This window comes from Mus caroli, unplaced genomic scaffold (genome assembly GCF_978045245.1).
Source record: "Mus caroli unplaced genomic scaffold, Mus_caroli_1 scaffold_1, whole genome shotgun sequence".
Taxonomy (NCBI): domain Eukaryota; kingdom Metazoa; phylum Chordata; class Mammalia; order Rodentia; family Muridae; genus Mus; species Mus caroli.
Genome location: NW_028227256.1, coordinates 124,553,371 through 124,574,094, shown reverse-complemented (window position 1 = coordinate 124,574,094; position 20,724 = coordinate 124,553,371). Strand labels below are relative to the sequence as shown.

The window sequence follows — 20,724 nt, the reverse complement described above, 5'->3', positions numbered from 1 at the left end:
TACCTTTATTTTCTGCATTAGAGAGGAGGAGAAAGAATATGACATAAAGCTGGGCTTTCATGTTAGCATGCCAGTAACCCTCGACTTGTAGAGAAAAAACCAAGGTGCACTAAGGTGTGCTGGCTAGCTAGACTAGCCAAATCAGAGAGCTCTGGGTTCAGCAAGAGACCTTGTGTTAGGAAATATGTGGAAAGAGATCTTTGAAGGATGATAATTCATTTCCACCTCTGGCATCCATATGCATATAAACAGGTGTATACCTTCACATATTCATGTCCCTACATGTATACAAGCACACATGCCAAGTAAAAGAAAGTCGCAGATGAAGTCTGTCTTGTATTATTCCTTTGGTGATAATAGAAAATGCAAAAGTGGCACATTCAAGAGCTTGTGTCATTGTTGCATTCTACACTAGGAGTAGAGTGATTTGTCATCCTTCCCTCACCCAGCTCATACATACTGAGCCAGCGTATGGGAACAGTTCATGATAGGAACTAAAGCTGAAAGGAACACTTTATTTTAGCTCACTGGCCTGTGTGTATGGGGAGGGTCCTTCTAACCTTTTACAGCATTCCAGCTCCACAGTGCCTCAGGGCTGCATCAGATGGAAAAGACCAGGAACGCATAGTGCACATCTCTGTTAGGTCCTGTCCTGACAAAATTCCACCATCACCGAGGTTGAAAATGAATGCATGGTTGAAAACATTCTTGTCCTAGTTAAAAAAAAAAAAAGGTGGCTTTCTAGTTCTCAAAATCTCCCAAAGCCAACCATTTGACCAGAATTCTGAGTCTTGGCTTAACATATTTGAGAACTGTAAAATCTGAACTCTGTGAGTAGTTAATGTTTAGCAGAAGAACCATCTCTTATTTTTCTTATATTTACCCCTTTCCTTTTTTCCTCCAGGAGTGTTGTTTTCTTTGCCATCCGTTTATTGCTACGACATTTTTTAAGCAGGCGGGTTTCCTTTTCTAGGAGAATCCCGGGCAGCAGAGTGACAGTTCTGGGCTACGGTCTCTTAACCACAGATGCGGAGACTTTGCTGGATGCACTGAACACCCAGAACTTCAGGGTTGTGATAGTGGATGAATCACACTACATGAAGTCCAGAACTGCTGCCCGCAGCAAGATTCTCCTGCCCATGGTGCAGAAGGCCAGGAGAGCCATTCTTCTTACAGGAACCCCAGCTCTGGGAAGGCCTGAGGAGGTACGAGGATTGCTATGCTCTAAGTAATAGGAAAACTGAATCTATCTTCACTTGGTAATTTTTAAAGTCAGATGCCTCAAATGCCAGAAGAGTGCATTGGAAATTTCCAGGGCACGATCAATGATTAAACAATTTTTTATTATGACTGGGTTTTTAAAAATCTGTCTATTTTGAAGTCTTAGCCATATTTACAAATATGGTTAAAAGTTTTACTATAAGGTTTCTTTTTCTTTATTTTCTTTTCTTCTTTTTTCTTTCTTTTATTTGCTTGTTTGTTTGTTTTGACCCAAGGTATTATTATGTAGTTCTGGCTGACCTCAAACTCATATCAATCTGCCTACTTCTTTCTCTTGAGTGGTAGGATTAAAGGTGTGTTTTAACCCAGCTATTATTAAATCTATTTAGTACATATTTGTAATGTTGTTCACATTTGCTCTTTTGTTACTTACTTTATCTAGTTTGTGTAAAAACATCTTAAGGTTGAAATTTGATCTACTCTGTCTGTGTGTGTATGAGGGAGATTTTAATCAAGCAGTGTCATTACTGTGACTGGAATGCAGACACACACTCTCAGTGTACACCTTTCATCCCACATAATGGAGGTAAAGTTAGTTTGTAGGAGGAAACACCCATGTTTGAAAGTGATGCCCAGTTGAGTTGCAGACAAAGTTACAAATCAGATAAAGGTTTGACAGAGTAGGATATGCCCAACTCTCGTGAGAACAGAGAGGAAAGAGAGCTGATTTAAGTGAGAGGAGACAGTTTTACTGGGACAGTTTTAGAGAGACATGTTGCAGAGAGAGAACAAGCTAGACATATGTTAAGACAAAATGAGCCAGAGAATGAGAAGGAGCCAGAAGATTAATACTTGTTCTGGAGTTAGTTTGAGACCAAGCAGGGCAATTCAGTCAGAAGTTGAGAGGAGCCAGTGTGAATCAGTCATTTTGGAGAGGAGTTTGAACCAGAACAACTGAATTGAATCAGCCACCCAGAGATCAGAAAGAACTAAGAAGGGGTGAGCTGATTCAGTAGTAAGTCTCAGGGGCTGAAAACATTGTAGGCCTCGATTAGATTGTACAGAAACTAGAAGCTTCCAGGACTAGGCCTAGGTTAGCAGATAGAGGCAATAAGCCTCAGAGACAACAATTACTATAGGAGAATAAAAGTTACATTTACATATACGTTTGTGTGTTGTGTGAGAGAGAGAGTGGTGGGAGGGAAGAAGAGAGAGAGAAAACCCTGCACTTGTGAAGAAATTTCTACTGTCTTTCTTATCTGCTAGCTACCTTCTTTTTTTAAAGTGGGACTCCCCACTGGTCCTGGAGCTCCAATTTCTCTGGGCTAGCTGGCCAGTGAGCTCCCTTTAGAGATCTGTTTATACTCCCTTGCAGAATTTTTCTATAGTTCTTTTTTACTTTGGTAGCTCCACTTTGGAAAGTAGAAACAAACTAAAGGCTGTTATAGGCCAGGTGAGGTATCTAGATAGACCAGAGGAACTTAGTCTAGGAACAGTCACGTGTTCAGAGTGTCTTTTTCAGACACTCTTAGTTCTTTCTGACCATTTGATCTAAGGAATCTGATTTGCTGGCACACTGTTGCTTATAGTATCATTCTCTAATACTTGGTATTTCTGTGATGGTGGTGATAATCCTCACGTATTCCTGACTTTAGCAGGCTTCTGTTTCACTCCTTAACTAACCACTAACTAGTCAGTGTTACTGATTGTCCCTAGAACAGACTTGTGTTTGCTGATTTTCTCTATTTTCTCCTTTATTTTCATCAAAATGCTTATAGCGTTTTTTTTTTTTTTTTTTTTTTTTTTTTTTTTTTTTTTTTTTTGGTGCTTGCCTTTTCATTTAATTTGTTCTTCCCTTTCTAGCTGGGAATTTAGGTTGTGGATTGAAAATCTTTGTTTTCATGTTGACACAGGTGCACACAGCAAAGGGCTGTACTGGGGATGATTTTTTTAATATGAAGTACTAGGAATAGAAACATTCATGAAAGTAGAAAATAGCTAGTGCTTGCCAGGACCTGGTGGGAAGGGAAGAGGGCTTTGACTACTAATGGAGGTGGGTTTCTTTTTAAGATGGTAACAACCTTTTGTAAATAGTAGTGGTTGATATATAACTTTGTGACTGTGCTAAAAGCCACTGAATTTCATACTTGAAGAGTGAACTTTATATTAATCATATCAATAAAACCATTATGTTAAAGAGCCTATTAAACCTGACAGTAAATTGTTATTGTGTGCAGCCTATCAGGGTCATGAAAAGAAAAATTACACAAGGATACTATTGGTCCAAGTGGCAAATTTACATAGTATTCAAAGTATACATCTAGGCTGGGAAGATAGCACAGCGGTACAATACTTAATGCACAAATGTGAGGGCAGTTCAAGTCCCAGGACCCCACATCAAAGCTGAGCAGTTGTGGCAGCAGGCTATAATCCCAGTGGGGGAGGGGAAGACAAAGAATCCCCCAACAGCTGGCAAGCCAGACCAGCAGAAATGCAGGTTCAGTGAGAGACTCACTCAATTCATGAAGTACAAAATGATTAAAAAAGACACCAATGGCAGAAGCTACCACATGAACATGCAAGTACACACAGAGATATATATGTCAAAGAGAAGAAAAGAACATGCATGCCATGTTCCATGCACCCGAGATTAGATTTAATGGTATAGCAATTGCCTACCATGCCTCAGGCTCTGTGCTTTACCCCTCACACCAACTGTTTATCTCTAAAGTTATAACATATGAAATTCATCCAATGAAAATGCAGCTTGAATGTGTCTGGTAGCACATGCCTTTAATCCCAGCATTCTGGAAGTAAAGGCAGGAGGGTGGAAGTTTGAGGCCAGCCAGGTATATAATGACTACATAAATACCTCATTTCAAACAAATACATGTAAGCGGGTGGATAGATAGATGAACAGATCGCTAGTACTCATGTGTAGCATGGATACACAAACATAATTGTGAAATTACTAATATTTATAACTGCTTAAAAGACAGAAACAGCCTATTCATTCAGAATCAGGCATCTGTTTGACTCTTTTATCACATAGACACAATAATGGTTATTCATCCTTTTAAGGATTCTTTATTATTATAGTACATTGCTTATATACGACTTAAAACTAAAAGAAAAAGTTGCCTATGATGTTTTTACAATAAGATTTTAGTTGTACCATAATATTATGATTGTCTATATGTGTATACATACATATATACATACAGGGGCTAGAGAGAAATCTTTTTTAAATTGTGAGTGTATGTGTGTGTATATATATGTTATATTTAGAAAAAGAAAATTATTATCCTTGAAGAATGGATAGTGTGGATGTGAAAAAGAAGGAAAGTCTTTGAGGAAGAAGCATTTTTACTTTTATGCCTGTTACCATTTTTATTAAATTCTTTTATCATCCTAATAACTTACTTAAGAATATTGTAATTGAGAATATTTGTATTGTTACAGCTTTTCATGCAGATTGAGGCTCTTTTCCCACAAAAATTTGGAACTTGGATTGAGTATGCTAAAAGATACTGCAATGCACATATCAGGTAAGATGACCGTTCTCCATAAGCCTTTATCTGGACATATTTAAAACTCTAAACATTAAACATTGTTAGCCATTCCTTATTTCCGTGGTTTTCAAACTTGTTGCACCTATGGAAGAATTCCTTAAAGTAAAGCCCTGTCTGGGTAACCTACGTATAATGTAAAAGAAATACCTAGGCATGGTGGCACGTGCCTTCAATGCCAGCACTGGGGAAGTAAAGCAGGTGAATTATTAGAGTCTAGACTTGCTTTCATCCATGTCAAGGCTGGAAGAAAATATGTCTATTCTTGAGTATATGCATGGAGGTGTGTTGTCCTGCTTTCCATTTGACTGTGTGGGGTGTCAGGTTTAGATGAGCCAGGTTTTGGTGTTAGAGTGATGTCTTAGTTATTGTTCTATTGCTGTGAAGAGGCACCATTACCATTGCAGCTTATGGAGGACAACATTTAATTAAGGGCTTGCTTACAGTGACTCATGGTGGGAACAAGGTAGCAGCAAGCAGACCGGCAGGAGTGAGTTACAGAGCTGAAAGCTTACACCTGATCCACCAGCTGGAGGCACAGAGAAAGACTGTGCCTGAGTTTTTGAAATCTCAGGCTCAATGTTTAATTTGTGTGTCTGTCCTACAGTCTGTTTCTTGATTAATATCTGTCATATGAGAGCAGAAGTGTGCACCTCACTTATGAGTATAACTAGTATTCGAAGAGAAATATTTCATCTCTGTGAAATGTGTGATGGCGTAGGTTGTCTTCTGTTTCCTGCTTGCTAGTCGTTTCAAGATCAGCATTGTGCTTCTCAAAGGCGTTTTCTTTCTTTATAAGTATGTGGACATCTGAATGTCTGTGAATAGGTCTATGCACTTGTGAGTGCAGGTAGCCATGGAGGTGAGACCAGGGGAATCAGATCTTCTGGAGCTGAGGTTTAGCCATCCAGCAAGGGTTCTGGTAGCCAAACTGAGGTCCTCTGCAAGAACCTCATGTATGTGTAAGGGCTGCACCCTCTCTAGCCCTTTGAAGGTGTTTTCTTCTACATCCATTTCTGAAGTCTTTCTAATCCTTTATTTCTTTACCTTGAAAGCACTGTGGTTCCATAAGCTTTGATTCAGATCAAGGCATTTCCTGGCATTTTAAGTTAGGCTGTGGGATGCTATATTTTCTTCCACAGTGTTTTTATTCTGGAAAGGTGTCATTTTCACACTATAATTTTAGAGAATGCAAATTATGGATCGTTATTCCATCCTAGACCCATATTTTATATTTAAAATGTCATGCTGCATTCAAAATAAAAGTTAAGTAAAGTGCTCGATCAAGATGTCATTTTGTCTTTAAAAAGTTTATTAAATTCCCGAGTAACAGCCTAAAGAAGCATGCTAATGCAGATGGAATCTGAAGAACAAACGATCTTAGGGCCTAAGTAACCAAACACCACAGACCCCATTTGATTTGAGAGGCACAGAGAAAAGAGATTACTCAAGCAGAGTACCCTTACTCAGAATGCCACATGGTAGTCACTCTAGTGAATTCTATTTAGAGGTAGCTATAAATACAAATAAGATCTGGAGAATGAAGCACAGTGAATAAATTGATCGACAGTGGTTACGTGAGAGAAGGTATAGAGCCCACTTAGACCCTTGTGCACCTTCTGGGGTTAAATTGCTTACCCCAGTTTCTATTTTCTTTTATATTTTTCCACATTTTTCTTGGCAACATGAGAGACTTCAGAAGTGGCACCTTTAATAAATGTTCTAGTGCTTATAAAAGGAAGACTTGTGAATAACCCGGCCAAGCATCGTGTGAGCCAGGTGTGATAGCACAAGCCTTTAATACCAGCACTGGGAAGGCAGAAGCAGGTGAATCTCTGAATTTGAGGCTATTCTGGTCTGCACAATGAAGTCTAGGCCAGCTAGGGCTACATAGTGAGGCACTGTCTTGAACTATAAACAAAAATATGCTTTGGGAAGACAAATCTCTCCTCTCTTACATTGTGCTTAGAACTTAAAAGTGTCCCAAGAAGATCTGGGGAAATTGTGCTTGCGTCTTATGTGTTGTGGGAAATTATTATTATTTAAAATAATGAACTGACAGGTTCCAGCACTATGCCCGGCTACTCTCAGCCCCAGGGGACTAGCTGGCCTGTTCTTATCTGGTGGAGACTCTCTGGCCCGGAAGGTCCTGAAACATCTCACCCAGCTCACTTGGTTCCCACTGGCGAGTCGCTACCATGCCAATGCTTCAAATCCCCCACCCCATGGCCTTTGTGGCATACATCAGGCAAATCTACGCACCTTGCTGCGGTACCTTCTCTCTGGAACCCAGTCAAATCACTTCAAGAAGAAAAACACCACACAAACTTAGCTCAGAAACAATGGTAACTCAATCTCTGGGTGCAACAACTAAAACCCTCTCTTGTAAGCCCTATTAGATCTGATTCCTCTAGTGAAACTCTAGCAGCTACATCTTACCCTCATGCTATCCCCGTTCCAACAGACCTACCTCTCTCCTCCTCCTTCTCTTCCTCTGTCCAACCCAGAAGTCCCACCTATTCGCCCAGTGATTGGATCCTTTATTCATTAGGGGATTGGTTCACAAGAACAGCACCAGGCCCATCTACAACACTTAATGGACACGGCCCTGGGTTCAGTTTTTTGTGTGGGAACACATAAAATTCTATGCCAGTTCTACTAAGGAGAATTGGTTGTCTAAATTTTCTTGAGACGGTGAAATGCTACTTGATACTATATACTCAAGGTGTTATGTCCATTATCAGCATAATCAGGGTCCTGTTCACCTCCATATCTTCTCCAGCACTGTGTCATTTACTGTTCTTCCTCTGGCTAAATACAGGGCTGTCTATTCCGTGAGCACATGGCTCAGTTCTGAAGTAAATAGTTAATATACTGAACACTCAAGGTATGTTTGAGGAATAGTTAAGTAAGACATGACATAAATTCTGTCTTTGTGTTTGGAAAGACTTCTGATTTTGAACCATCCTATACTGAGTTGGTGTATGAGGTCATTTTATCCCACCTACTACCTCTAGCTTGTTTTTTTAAATTAATCCATTTGTCCAAAAATTATTTTTAGGAGGCTAGATAGATGGCTTAGTGGTTAAAAGTCCTGGATGCTCTCCTAGAGGAGCTAGGTTCGATTCCTGGCACCTACATGACAATAAATGACCATCTATGACTTCAGTTGTAGAGGATTCAGCATCCTCCTCCGGCCTCTGCAGGCAGTAGACATGCCTGTGCTGCACAGACATACATTCAGCCAAAATGTATAAGCCTTCATGCTCTCGGGATCAAAATGATTCAAGCTTTCACTGAATTGTCACGTCTGGCACTAACCAGGTATTTATAGATGAATGTCATGTGAGGATGGAAGAGGAAGGGAAAGGCCTGATGGCCGGGTGTACCAATGTGAACCAGTCAAGACAGTCAGAAGCATCCTGTGAGTGAGTAAATATATTCCTTTCCTTTTCAGAAAGTGGAAATTCTATATGCTAAAACCGGAACAAGAGAGACCACTGTGCCCTTGAGGAACTAAATATTCAGCTGAATATTCTGAGCTAAACCAAGGTCTCTAGACAAAAACAGTTAGTCAGGAGTTAGATAAAGATAGGGCTAGGTAGGAGTCAAATTACAGTCTTCTTCATCAGAATGTAATAGGAAGACATTGTGGGTGTCTTTCCCTTCTCTGTGTCTTCTGCAGGCATTGGTTTGCAATAGAAATACGTAAGGAAACGTACTATTTTACCATTTTAAGTATATAATTTGGTATCTTTAGATACATTCATATTGTTGTAAAACAAAGCTTTTCATTTCTAGCACATTTCGTCACCCTAATCTAAACCTCTGTACCCATTCACCAATGTTCTCCACCTCTTTTTTTAGCCTCTGCACTGTAAAGTTATAAAGTGTGGCATGGTCATGTGTGATCAGTCAGACTTACAAGTTTCCTTGTTTTTAGGGCTATATTGTTATATGGTCCAAAACTAACAGAAGAGTAAACAAATTCATATTTTTTGAAAAAGAGATTATTATATTAAAAATATTAGCATTTTTGTCCCTTATAATATTGACCATTTTCTACATAAATATTTGGTATAGTATATAAATAACTATTCCTTATAGTTGTGTGGTGTATTATTGAGATTGTAGTATGGTTTCAGTGAGGGAGTTTGCATCGAGAAGTGGCATATTATTGGACCTGTAACCATAGGTGACAGGTCTAGAGTGACAGGGCTTGCATCTCAGGACATTTTTTATGAGAGGCAGTTTATTGTGTTCAAAGAAATGAAGAAATAGGGGGTTAAGAATTTGAAAGTTGCTGTGATCTAAACTTCTGCAGGATAGGAACTAAGATGGCGAGATTAGTACCACAGGCTTACTAGCGATGCTGAGTAGCCATTTGATCATAAACAGATTAGTAGTGGAGCCAGTGTTCTCAGTGATGTATTTCCACAGCAATGTGGTATATCCCAGAAGATTGCCTAGAGTCAGATCTGACTTGTATTGGGAGCTTGGTATCGACTTAGATAGATCTAGGGTCTGAAAGACAGGGAGGTTTAGTTATCCTGGGAAGACTCAGAGATCAGCATGGGCAAGGCAGGTGTGAGAACAGGAAGGGGAAGGGGATAGTGATATGGACAAGGAAAACAGGCAGCACTTGCCTGGGGCATTGTAGTGAGAAGGGGAGAGAATGGGGTGAAAGAACAGGTGCCATAAAAGAATGAGTGGAAACTGGAACTATTATTTTAGTTTCTCCTCCTAAAGACTTTTATTTCATAAAATATCAGTATTTTCACAACAAGGATAAAGTAAGCATTGTTTCTGTCTATTACTTCCAGTCAGTGGTTGACATTATAAATGGTTTCCATACATACAGAGGTTTTTGCCTCACCTAAATATTTGCCTACATGTTTGTTGGAGGCTTCTGGAGCTTTTCCTCAGTAGGGTTTCCCATTTTTCTTCCCTTTCCTTAAGATATTCCAGTCTGTATTCTTTCATAAAAGGCTGAATTATTATTGTGAGCAGTTAGACATTGTTTCAATGTTAGACTATCATCCTAAGTGAAGTAACCCAATCACAAAAGAACACACATGATATTAGCCCAGAAGCTCAGAATACCCAAGATACAATTTGCAAAACACATGAAACTCAAGAAGGAAGAATGAAATATGGATGTTTCAGTCCTTCTCAAAAAGGAGAACAAAATACCCATGGGAGGAGTTACAGAGACAAAGTGTGGAGCAAAGACTGAAGGAATGACCATCCACAGACTGTCCCACCTGGGGATCCATCCCATAAACAACCACCAAACCCAGACACTATTGCAGATGCCAACAAGAGCTTGCTGACCGGAGCCTGGTATAGCTCTCTCCTGAGAGGCTCTACCATTGCCTGACAAATACAGAAGTAGATGCTCATAGCCATCCATTGGACAGAGCACAGGATCCCCAAGGAAGGAGCTAGAGATAGTACCCAAAGAGCTGAAGGGGTTTGTAGCCCCATAGGAGGAACGTCAATATTCTTTCTGACATTTTACTAACAGGATTGTGGCATCCTTGCAACGTGTAGTAAGATCTTCAACTTGTTGAGAACACCTCTCTCTGTCCTTTCCTCCCATGTTTTGGATCAGAACATCTTGTACAGCATGTCTGAGATGCTGTCCTGCAGGGTCCAGCACTATCTTGGCAGATAGTAGAGAAGAAGGCAAGCCACGTGGCTGGAGCAGAAAGGGAACCATTTTCTAAAACACAGTTTTTCTTGATTTATTTTAACTTATGTATATGTTGGGCACATGAGTACTGATCCCTTCGGAGGCCAGAGACAGTGATTCCCTGGAACTGTAGTTACAACAGTTACAGGTGATTGAAAGCCATCTGACACAGGAAGGAAAGGAACTTGTGTCATCTGCAAGAGCGGAAAGCTCTATTCAGTATTGAGCCATCTCTCAGCCGCCTCCGAGCGCAGAAGTTTTTAGTGTTCCAGGTAGAGCTGGTTCAGGCAAGATTATGGCTGTGAAAATGGGGTGCTGGGAGTAGACTTTAGAGGCTCATAGGACAAGAAGAACAAGGATAGATCGGAATTAAGTCATCTCTCAAGAAGCATTGTCCCTACCTGTCAGTGGTGAGACACATCTTTAATCTTAGTACTCAGGAGACAGTAGCAGGTGGTTCTCCGTAAGTATGAGGCTAGCCTTGTCTACACAATAAGCTCTAGGATAGCCAAGGATACACTGAGAAACTCTGCCTCAACAAAACTAAAAAAAGACAGAAAAGAAAAAGCATTTTTAACTTAATTTTTTTTTTATGTTATAATTACATCATTTCTTCTTTCCCCTTTCTCCCTCATTACCTCCCATCTACCATCACCAACCCTCAAACTCAGGGCTTCTTTTTCTTTAGTTTTTGCTGTGTGTGTATATTCCTAAATATGAGTACAACCTCTTCAGTCCATATGATGTTACTGGCATGTGTATGTTTTCATGGCTGACCACTTGCTATTGGATAACCAGTTGGTGTGCTCTTCCCTGGGATGACCACGTCTCCCACTCTCAGCAGTCCTTGGTAGCCTGTAGTTTTTTGTCTAAGGTTGAAGCCCAGAGCTTTCCTCCTTCCATGTTAGCATGTCTGCTGCTGTCATCCTTGTTCCTTGAGTATTTTAACAAACAAAAATGTAACGTATCTGAGAAAGGGCAACTAGAGTAATGAGAGACTTTCACATCCAGCTCCACTAATGCCATTATTGATTGCCTGCTATATTTAAGACATTATTTTAGGGTTGCAACTGATACAGAAACAAGTGAGAGTGTCCCATCTCACAAAGCTTATTGGAATTTGAGAGAAGACCTTAGGGGAATAAGTCCATATGTAAAGACCTATCACAGGTTAAGGGAATTAGGCTTTTGTCGTCGTGTCACCAAAGGAAAAGCTGTATGTAGAATTGTAACAGCGAGTCCTGAGGACCAAAGCCCAGTCCACATGCTTATACAGCAAGCACTTTACTGAGCTGTCTTCCTGACAGCTCGGATAGCTTCTTCCTGAAGTGTTTGGTAGGACATAAGAGTTAGTCCACCTGGACCTGTGCTCTGTCCACTTAGAAGAGTACTAATTAACAAGTCAATGTTTTCCATAAATGCAGACATCCTTAGACTGTCCTTACTCAACCCTATTGCACAGTAGCTGTAAGTGGAGAAAGCCTGGTGTTGTAGAGCGAGCGGTATTTCTCAGCCCTGTTGTCCTAATGCCTTCTTATCATAATCAATAGACAATAGCCCCTTGTTGCACTGGAAAGAAATTCATAGGGATAGCCACATATATCCATATGTAATTTCAAATAAAGAATCCACCATAATGTAGAGAGAAATAAAGTTTAAGGGAACTATAACATGTTCCTCGGTATCAATATGTGAATAGGAAAAGACTGCATTAGAACACAATTTAAAAATGAGTATAATAAAGCCGAGCATGGTGGCTCACGCCTTTAATCCTAGCACTTGGGAGGCAGAGGCAGGCGGATTTCTGAGTTCGAGACCAGCCTGGTCTACAAAGTGAGTTCCAGGACAGCCAGGGCTACCCAGAGAAACCCTGTCTCGAAAAATTTAAAAAAAAAAAAAAAAAAAAATGTGTGTGATAAAGAAGTTTACATTTATGGTTATATGAAATCTAAAACTTCATCAATTGTGATATAATACATTATTATTTTATATACCACCAAAGTTAAACTGTTACACATCTGTAATTTCCACAGATATAAAATTAGAGAAATATAAATCATAAAATTGATGAAAATGTGGTGTGTATAGAATTGTGGATATTGCTGTTTATATGGAAGTAATATATTACAGCTGTGTTCACATGGTAACCAGCACTCCACAGCTGTGTTCACATGGTAACCAGCACTCCACAGCTGTGTGAAGATGGTAGCCAGTACTCCACAGCTGTGATAAGATGGTAGCCAGTATTCTACAGATGTGTTAAAATTGTGACCAACATTCTACAGCTGTGTTCAGATGATAGCCAGTATTTTACAAATATGTTCAGATAGTTGTTAATAAAATTACGGTTATGTGTATCACAGCTTAGCCATCAGCGTGCTTTCGGGGTCAGCAGCATGGTTTTCCACACCAGCAAAGTACTCTGAGTTGAGTTTCAGCAACATGTACGACATCCCTTTTAATGAGGATCACTTATAATTTCTAGAAAATTCACTGTGTCATAAACTTGTATAACAACACTTCCTTGTTACAATCCTAAGTTCTTAGCCCTCATCTCCTATGATTAGATTTATTACTTCAGCCCTGCCTGCTTTACACTTTTCTTCTGTTTCTGGGCTGCAGAGATATTTGTCTTGTCTTAGCCCCAAAGGCAAACTTTTGTTTTCTCTTTATGTTTCATCCAGCCTGATTTTGAAGCCAAGAACATACATCAAAGTTACCACATTGTGTGAAGTCTTTTCATTTAGTTTTTGAAGTTGTATGTATGTATTGCTTTAATAAAAAAAAATTCTTTTAAACTATGGCTCTGGGCTGGCTCTGATGGCCTGGGTGTAGGTGAGCCAGCCCTGATGGCAGGAGAGCAGGAGAGCTGACCCTGAGCCCTGCCTTGTGCGGTTTTTGATGAGCTAACTTGGGCAGAGCTGGAGAACTGGCCCTGGTGGTGTGGGTGCAGGAGAGCTGGCAGGCTGACCAACTCAGCTCCCACCCAGGCCCAGATCCAGGGCTTTGAGTTGGCTCACCCCAACATCTACCCCGTCTGTGAACTGCAGGAGTGTGTGAAGGGGCAGGTCCTCCAGAACCATAGCCACGGGCTCTCCATGACCCAGGGCAACAACAGGATATTAGTGAGGAGTCCCAGTAAGGATCCAGTATTAATAGTGTGGCAGAAGCCAGAGGCCTCGAAGCGGACCGATGACTCATTGCAGTGAACATTTACAAGCAATATGTGGACAAAGGGCACACTGCGGAACACTGAGGTTTGCTGCTGCTGCTGTTCTCTTGCTTTACTTTTCTTTTTTAATTTTTATTTGGAAGAGCACAGGGAGGAGGTTGCAAGAGCAGAGGACAGATACAAAGGAACAGGGGGGTGAGTGGTATTGGGGTGTATGATGTGAAATTCATAAAGAACAAGTAAAAAGTTATATATACATATAACTTTTCTAAATTTCATATATATATGAAATCTAGAAAACAGTAGCTAAATGTCATGTGCTAGTCAAAAAGTTATTTCTGAAATCAGGTTTGATTGAGGTACTCTTGTAGTCTGATCAACTGACAGGTCATCCTTGGTACATACATACTGAACTTGAGGTCACCTTGGGGCTACAGGAGTCCCTGTCTTTTAAGTGGTTTAAAAAAAAGAAAAATCACCAGGAAAGAGGGAGGCAGGGAAAGAGAGGACTGAGTGGGGCAGGGGATAGTTTCTGAAACAAAATGTATATGCGCTCCCTTGCTCCCTTGCTGTCCCAGAAGAAGCCTGTGAATGCTACAAAGACAATTCTTCACATACACGAAGAACCTCTGCAACGGGTATAAGCCCAGTTCTGCGTCTGCATGGCCTGCAGAGATTAGCACGTGCACCTTGGCCACACTCTTTCTCTCTGCATAGCTGCATACTGCTATTTTTTTTTCCTAGCCTCACCTTTTGCTGCTAAAAGCAAGTAGTAAAAAATGGTGCTTGTACATGGTACTCGGTTCATATGAAGATTTTATGTTTTCATAAGATTTTTTTATTGTTAATTATGTGTTTATATGTGTTTCTGTGGGCTGGTGTGTGCACATGAGTACAGTGGCTTCCGAGGCCAGAAGACAGCTTCAGATCCTCTAGAGCTGGAGTTACAGGTGGCTATGAGCTGCCCAACATGAGTTCTAGCAATCAAACACTGGCCCTAGGAAAACAGTCTGTACTCTTAACTGCTGCTCTTCAGCCCAAATTTTTTATGCTTGTATATATAAGTTAAAAAGAAATTAAAATCGGGAAGAAAATAGTACATAGTAAATAGACCGTTCAGCCCTTTCCTACCCCACAATGTTCGCCATCATTGCTGATTATCAGATATATACTGGAAGTATCACGGTATGATGTACAAGCTAAAGAATATATCTTTTGTTTGTGTGTTTTTAATTTATTTTTAATTAAAATGTAATTACATCATTTCTTCCTCCAACTCCTCCCATGCCCCCTCCCTGCTCCCTCTCAAATTCATGAGCTCCTTTTCCTCTAATCATTATTGTTACACACACACTCACACACACAAAATTGTATTTATATATTTATGTATTCATATATTTATTGTGTATATATAGAGAGAGAGAGAGGAGAGAAGGAGAAAGAAAGACGAAGGCACACTAATGCATTATAAACAAATAAATACCCAAGTACAACTTCAAAGTCTGATGTTGCTTCTATGTGTATGCTTATAGGGCTTACCACTGGGTATTGAATAATCATTTAGGGGCTCCTCCCTGGGAAGGACTAGCTCTCCCTCACTCAGCAGTGCCTGTAGTTCTCCATCTAAGGATGGGGCCCAGTGAGATTTTCCCCATCCACTTTGGTGTGTCTGGTGCTGTCATTGGTTAGGTCTTGTTTGGGCAGCCATACTGTTGAGATTTCATGGCTGTAATTTCTTTGTCATATATAGAAGACACAGCCTTACAGAATTCCTGGTTGTCTGTCTCTCACAATTGTTCCAAGCCCTCTCAGGTGTTGGGGTTGTGTTTTCAATGTATCAGTTGTGGCTGGCCACCCCAGTCTCTGCATTTTCTCTAGTTCTGGCTTTCGGTAATGATATCTACTGCTGGAAAAAGATGCTTTTTTGGGTGAGAGGAGAGAAATTCTCCAATCAGGTTGGCTGGTTGCCCTCAAAAATAAATGATAAGCAAAGATGTGGATAGGAACAAGGAGCTAAGCTTTGTGATCATGAATACAGAAGAATCCACTGAAAGAAGGAAAATTTAGGGCAATAAATTGAGAGCTCACTTCTCTTAGTTAGTGACATTTGATGGGTACCATCTACTCTCTAAAATGGATAAGACACTTGGTACAGAATAGTATTTCCAGACTGGGTTTTTTAACATGCACCTATGGACTTAGGAAATGGCTCGATAGGTAAAGTGTTTGCCACACAGTCTTAACAATCTGAGTATGATTCCTAGAACTTACATAAAGATGGAAGGAGAGAACCGACTCCCAGAAGTTGACCTCTGATTTCCACATGTGCCCCATGTGTACACACACACACACACACACACAAATAAATAAGTAAATAGATAGATACTAAAAATAAAAATGTCCGAAAGTTTATAACTTAATGCCAATATCCAGTCAGTTACCATGCCCTGCAGACTCTTATTGCCTTATTTCTTTTACTTTGTTTTGGTTTTTGAGATAAAGATTGTGTCCTCCTGACTAGGCTGAAACTCACTACGTAGAGTAGTGGCCTCACAATTGCAGCAGTCCTGCCTCTCCTCCTCAGCACTGGGACCGATGTCTTTTTGCAAGTTGATTTTATATGGATTTTTGTTTGTTTTGTCTTGTCTTGTGTCATTGAGACAGGGTTTCTTCTCCATATTACTCCTACTGTCCAGCATGTAACTTGCTCTGTAGAACAGGATGACCTCAAACTCAGAGATCTGCCTGCCTCTGCCTCCTGAGTATGGGGATTAAAGGTGTGTAGCACCATATCAGGCTTCATTTTGTATGGAATTTTAAGAGACCTAAAAAAACCTAAACATTAAAAAGAAAAATTGGTTAGAAGGCTCTGTTGTACTGATAAATCATGACAATATGGTAGTTATTGAAGAATAGATATCCAGGGCTGGCAAGATGACCCACATGGTGAAGGTACTTGTTGCCAAGCCTGATGGCCCGACTTTGATCCCGAGGTTCCATCTGGTGTAAGTCCCAGTGCTTAGGTGGCTAAGGCAGGAGGATTGCAAGTTTGAGGACAGCCTTGGTACCTTTAGAGGATTACTCACAGAATGGGAAAAATATTTGCAAATTGTGTACTTGATAGATGCCATGTGTTTAAATGTGGATAGCTCTTAGAACTCAGTGCTAAAGCCAACTCAATTGAAATGGGCAGTGATTTGAATAGACATTCCTCAGTAAATGATATATAATTACCACCAAACATATCTTAAAAATGCTTTCTATCAGTCACCAAAGAGTACAATTCAAAACTATAAGAGAGATACTCTATACTTGGCAAGACACAGAAGATCCGATGACAAGGACAGACAGGATGTGGAGAAATTGTAACTATGTATACCACTGCTGGATCTGTCATGTAGGATGCTCCTGGCTTCCTTCCTACACTGTTGATAGCTGTGTAAATTGCTTTCGAAACCTAGTCATTCCTTCAGGAATTGTACAAAGTTCCTGTTTTAGTCATCCTGTGCCTAGCATATACCCAAGAGAAGTGGAAGTGTATGACTTTCACAGCCTTTTCCTGCGTGCTTAAAGCAGCTTTATCTGTAAAACACAGAACTTGGAAACAAACCAGATGGCCTTCGGTGGGAAAATGGCTAAAGACACTTGTGGTCTGTTTGTACAATGGAGTTTTATTCAGACACTAAAAGGGGTGAAAGATACGTGAATGCTGCTGCACAAAGGGATTTTAAAACCAGTGTTTACTGAAGGAAGCCCTAAAGGAGCATGAAGTGTAGTTCCACTCAAAATAAGAGTCAGCAGGCAACTTGACAGGGGCAGAAAGTGGACAAGGACTCTTAAGCCCAGGATAGGCAGGACTCTGTAGAAAGCCCATCTCAAAAAAAAAAAAAAAAAAAAGACAGTTAAGTAGTGTTTGTTTAGGGTATGGGAGAGTTCTTTTTCTTTTTTTCTTCCTTCTTTCCTCTTTTTTTCCTTTTTGGGTTCTTTCTGTTTTCTTCCTCCCTTCCTTTTTTTTTTTCCAAAGTGGCTCATGTAGCCCAGGCTGCCCTCAAACTCATTTATTTAGAGTGTATTGTATGGGAATATAAATTGTGTTTCAATAGGGCTGTTTTGAAAAATAGAATAATTGGGCTGGTGCAATGGCTAAGCAGGTAAGGAACCCACATGGTATGAGAGAGAACTGACCTCCACACAAGTACCATGTCTCATATGCCCCCCTCCCACATAAATAGGATTTTACAAAAGTTATATATAACCACTATCAAATAGAATGGCAAATAACCAGGTGTTGATGGGTGGTGGCCCCTGTTCATCGTTTCCCCTCTCTTCCCAAATCTCAGGTTAAGAATACTTATTTTTTTAAGGCAGGATCTCCCTTTCCAGGCCTTACTTGCCTGGAACTCCTGACATAGACCCAGCTGGTCTCAAAGTACCTTTACTTCCTAAGTGGTAGTATTGGCTAAAGGAGTGTGACCACTCCCGGCCCCACGCGCTTTAATGGAATATTTCTGCTCTCTGAGTATTTTGTGTGCCTACAATGTATTTTGATGTATTCATCCTCCTTTCCTTGCCCTGACTCCTCCCAGGTCCACCCCACCCTACCTCCAAGCCTCCAGTGTTCTTCAGAGTAAGCGCCACCTCTGGCTTCGGAGTGTCTGCTGAAAGGAGGTGTGGCAGAGGGAGACTGCAGTGAGAAACAGTTTTGGTGATCCATGCTTCAGTGTGCCAAGCATAGAGCTTACAGTAGCTTGAGGTAAAACCCAGGAAGCAATAGCTCATGCCTCTTTCTGTGGTACATAGTCTCCAGGAAGAATAGAGAAGCCTCCTCATAACACTTAACACTGTGCTATGCCATTCTGATGGTAGATCGCTCAAACTTCAGGCTAAGGACAGACTTGCCTAGCATGTGCGAGGCCCTGTGTTCAATCCCTAGAATCACAAACAAAACAAACAAAAGTTCTCAGACATCTGCCCTTCTGAAACACGTATATTGGTCCTTTACAGGAGGCAGATAAGACCTGTACCTGCACCTATCTGGGTACAGTCTTATCAGCGAACATCCAGCTAGCTACACCTACAGAACGTGTCCTGGGATCAGATAGTATGCAAAGAGTCCATTTTAATTCATATATTTCATTCTAAGAACAAAATTAAAGAGCCCTTCTGTGATGGTCCAGGGAGTGACACCATTTGGAGGTGTGGCCTTGTTGGAGTAGGTGTGTCACTGTGGGTGTGGGCATAAGATCCTCAGCCTAGTTGCCTGGAGGTCAGTCTTTACTAACTAGCAGCCTTTGGATAAAGATGTAGAACTCTCAGCTCAGCTCTGCCTGCACCATGTCTGCCTGGATGCTGCCATGCTCCCACCTTAATGATAATGGATTGAACCTCTGAACCTGTAAGCCAGCCCCAATTAAATGTTGTTTTTTATAAGACTTGCCTTGGTCATGGTGTCTGTTTACAGCAATGGAAACCCTAACTAAGACACCTTCTAACTTCTTTCTACGTCGGCAGTTTGGAGTCTTAGGTTGCTTTGTTAATGATGTGGTCAGATGTACTTAGTGTAATAAATGGAAAAATATGTGACAGAATCAATTATTGGAAAGCATTTTCCCAGTGTTTTGTTTTGTTTTGTTTTGTTTTGTTTTGTTTTGTTTTGTTTTAAGACATAGTTTCTCTGTGTAGTTCTGGCTGTCCTGGAACTTTTTCTGTAGACTAGGCTGGGCTAGAATCAGAGATCCACTTTCCAAGTGCTGGGACTAAAGGCATGTGCCACTACCACCATATTTCCCTGTTTAATATGTATACAAATCTTTAAGGTAAGTATGAATATATGAACATTGAAGGAATCAAAATACTTCAATGACGTGAACTTATCAGGCTGGGCTGGGGCTCAGCGGTCGAATGCCTGCCCAGTGATTCTCCTGCCTTAGTCCCTTGAGTAGTGGAGTTGCAAAATTGCAATTGTGAATCAACATTCACTGCTTTGGGTAGCTTTATTTTTCCTTTACATTTTTTTAAAAGTGGGGATTTTCCTTCAAAGGCCGTCAGATCTTACAAATGTGAGTTACAAATGTGAATGCTAGCATCCAAACTTGAGGTCCACAGCAAGAGCAGTGTGCCCTCTTAACCACTGAACCATCTCTCTGGCCCCTTGGATTGGCTTTCTGAAACTAATTTTCATTCAGAAATAACAGTAAAGGGTGTCGTTTTGCTCCTATTATTAACAGGAAGGACATACCACATACATGGATTTCCTCCTGTAACATTTAGCTCTAGCTTTGCTGTTTGTGTTTTTTGTCTTAACAGATACTTCGGCAAAAGGCGTCAGTGGGACTGTAGAGGGGCATCAAACCTTAGTGAGCTTCACCAGCTCCTAAATGACATAATGATCAGAAGACTAAAGAGTGAAGTTTTAAGCCAGCTGCCCCCGAAAGTCAGACAGCGCATCCCCTTTGACCTTCCACCAGCAGCTGTCAAGGTGAGAGCCTATCTTTAGGTGAAAGGCTTACTTCATTATGAATCATGCTGTTAAAGATTGGGCATTAGACTTCACAGAAAAGCATACTTTCTTAAAACAGGCTTGATTCGTAGAACCACTGTTGGTTTTATATCATCTCAGGAAAAGCACAAGATGATTTTAATTATCAAATCTGTGAACAGATACAGCTCCCAGTGATTCCAGTATTTTTGATGAATATAGGAAGATCACTTGGATTTTAACAAACTAGTTAGTATGAAGGATTCATGGTATCTATAATGTAAATGCACAGGGGTGTGTGTGTGTGTCTGTGTGAAGCTGGGGCTGGCTCAGTGGCCTCATTGATGAAATACTTGCCATGCAAGTGTGAGGGCTTGACTTGAGCATGTCAGAACCCAAGTAAAACTGGTCTCATAACGTGTGCATCTGTAGTCCCAGCTGCTGAAATGAGATGGGAGCAGAGACTCGAGCATCCCCTAAAGCTTTCAGGGCATAGGAGGGAACAATAGGAGACCCTGTCTCAAACACGGGGGAGGTGAGACCAACAGCCTAGGTTGTCCTTGACACCCCTCACACACATGTGCTGTAG

The 20,724-nt window shown here is 40.7% G+C and overlaps 1 protein-coding gene and 1 pseudogene across 7 annotated transcripts in view; one reads left to right on the top strand and one right to left on the bottom strand.

The window, feature by feature from the left end:
* Positions 1-20,724, top strand: part of Zranb3 (zinc finger RANBP2-type containing 3) — a 153,778-nt gene that overhangs the window by 70,125 nt on the left and 62,929 nt on the right. For 4 of the 7 annotated variants that reach the window (XM_085840775.1, XM_085840780.1, XM_085840782.1 and 1 more), the window contains 3 exons: positions 905-1,205; positions 4,684-4,769; positions 19,964-20,135. In XM_085840775.1, the coding sequence (XP_085696901.1) occupies positions 905-1,205; positions 4,684-4,769; positions 19,964-20,135 (559 nt within the window). Of the gene's footprint in view, positions 1-904; positions 1,206-4,683; positions 4,770-19,963; positions 20,136-20,724 lie in introns of those variants that run through there. The other 3 variants (XR_015047694.1, XM_085840768.1, XM_085840786.1) reach the window with 2 other exon arrangements.
* On the bottom strand, positions 9,679-13,568 carry LOC110309039 (COX assembly mitochondrial protein homolog pseudogene; annotated as a pseudogene).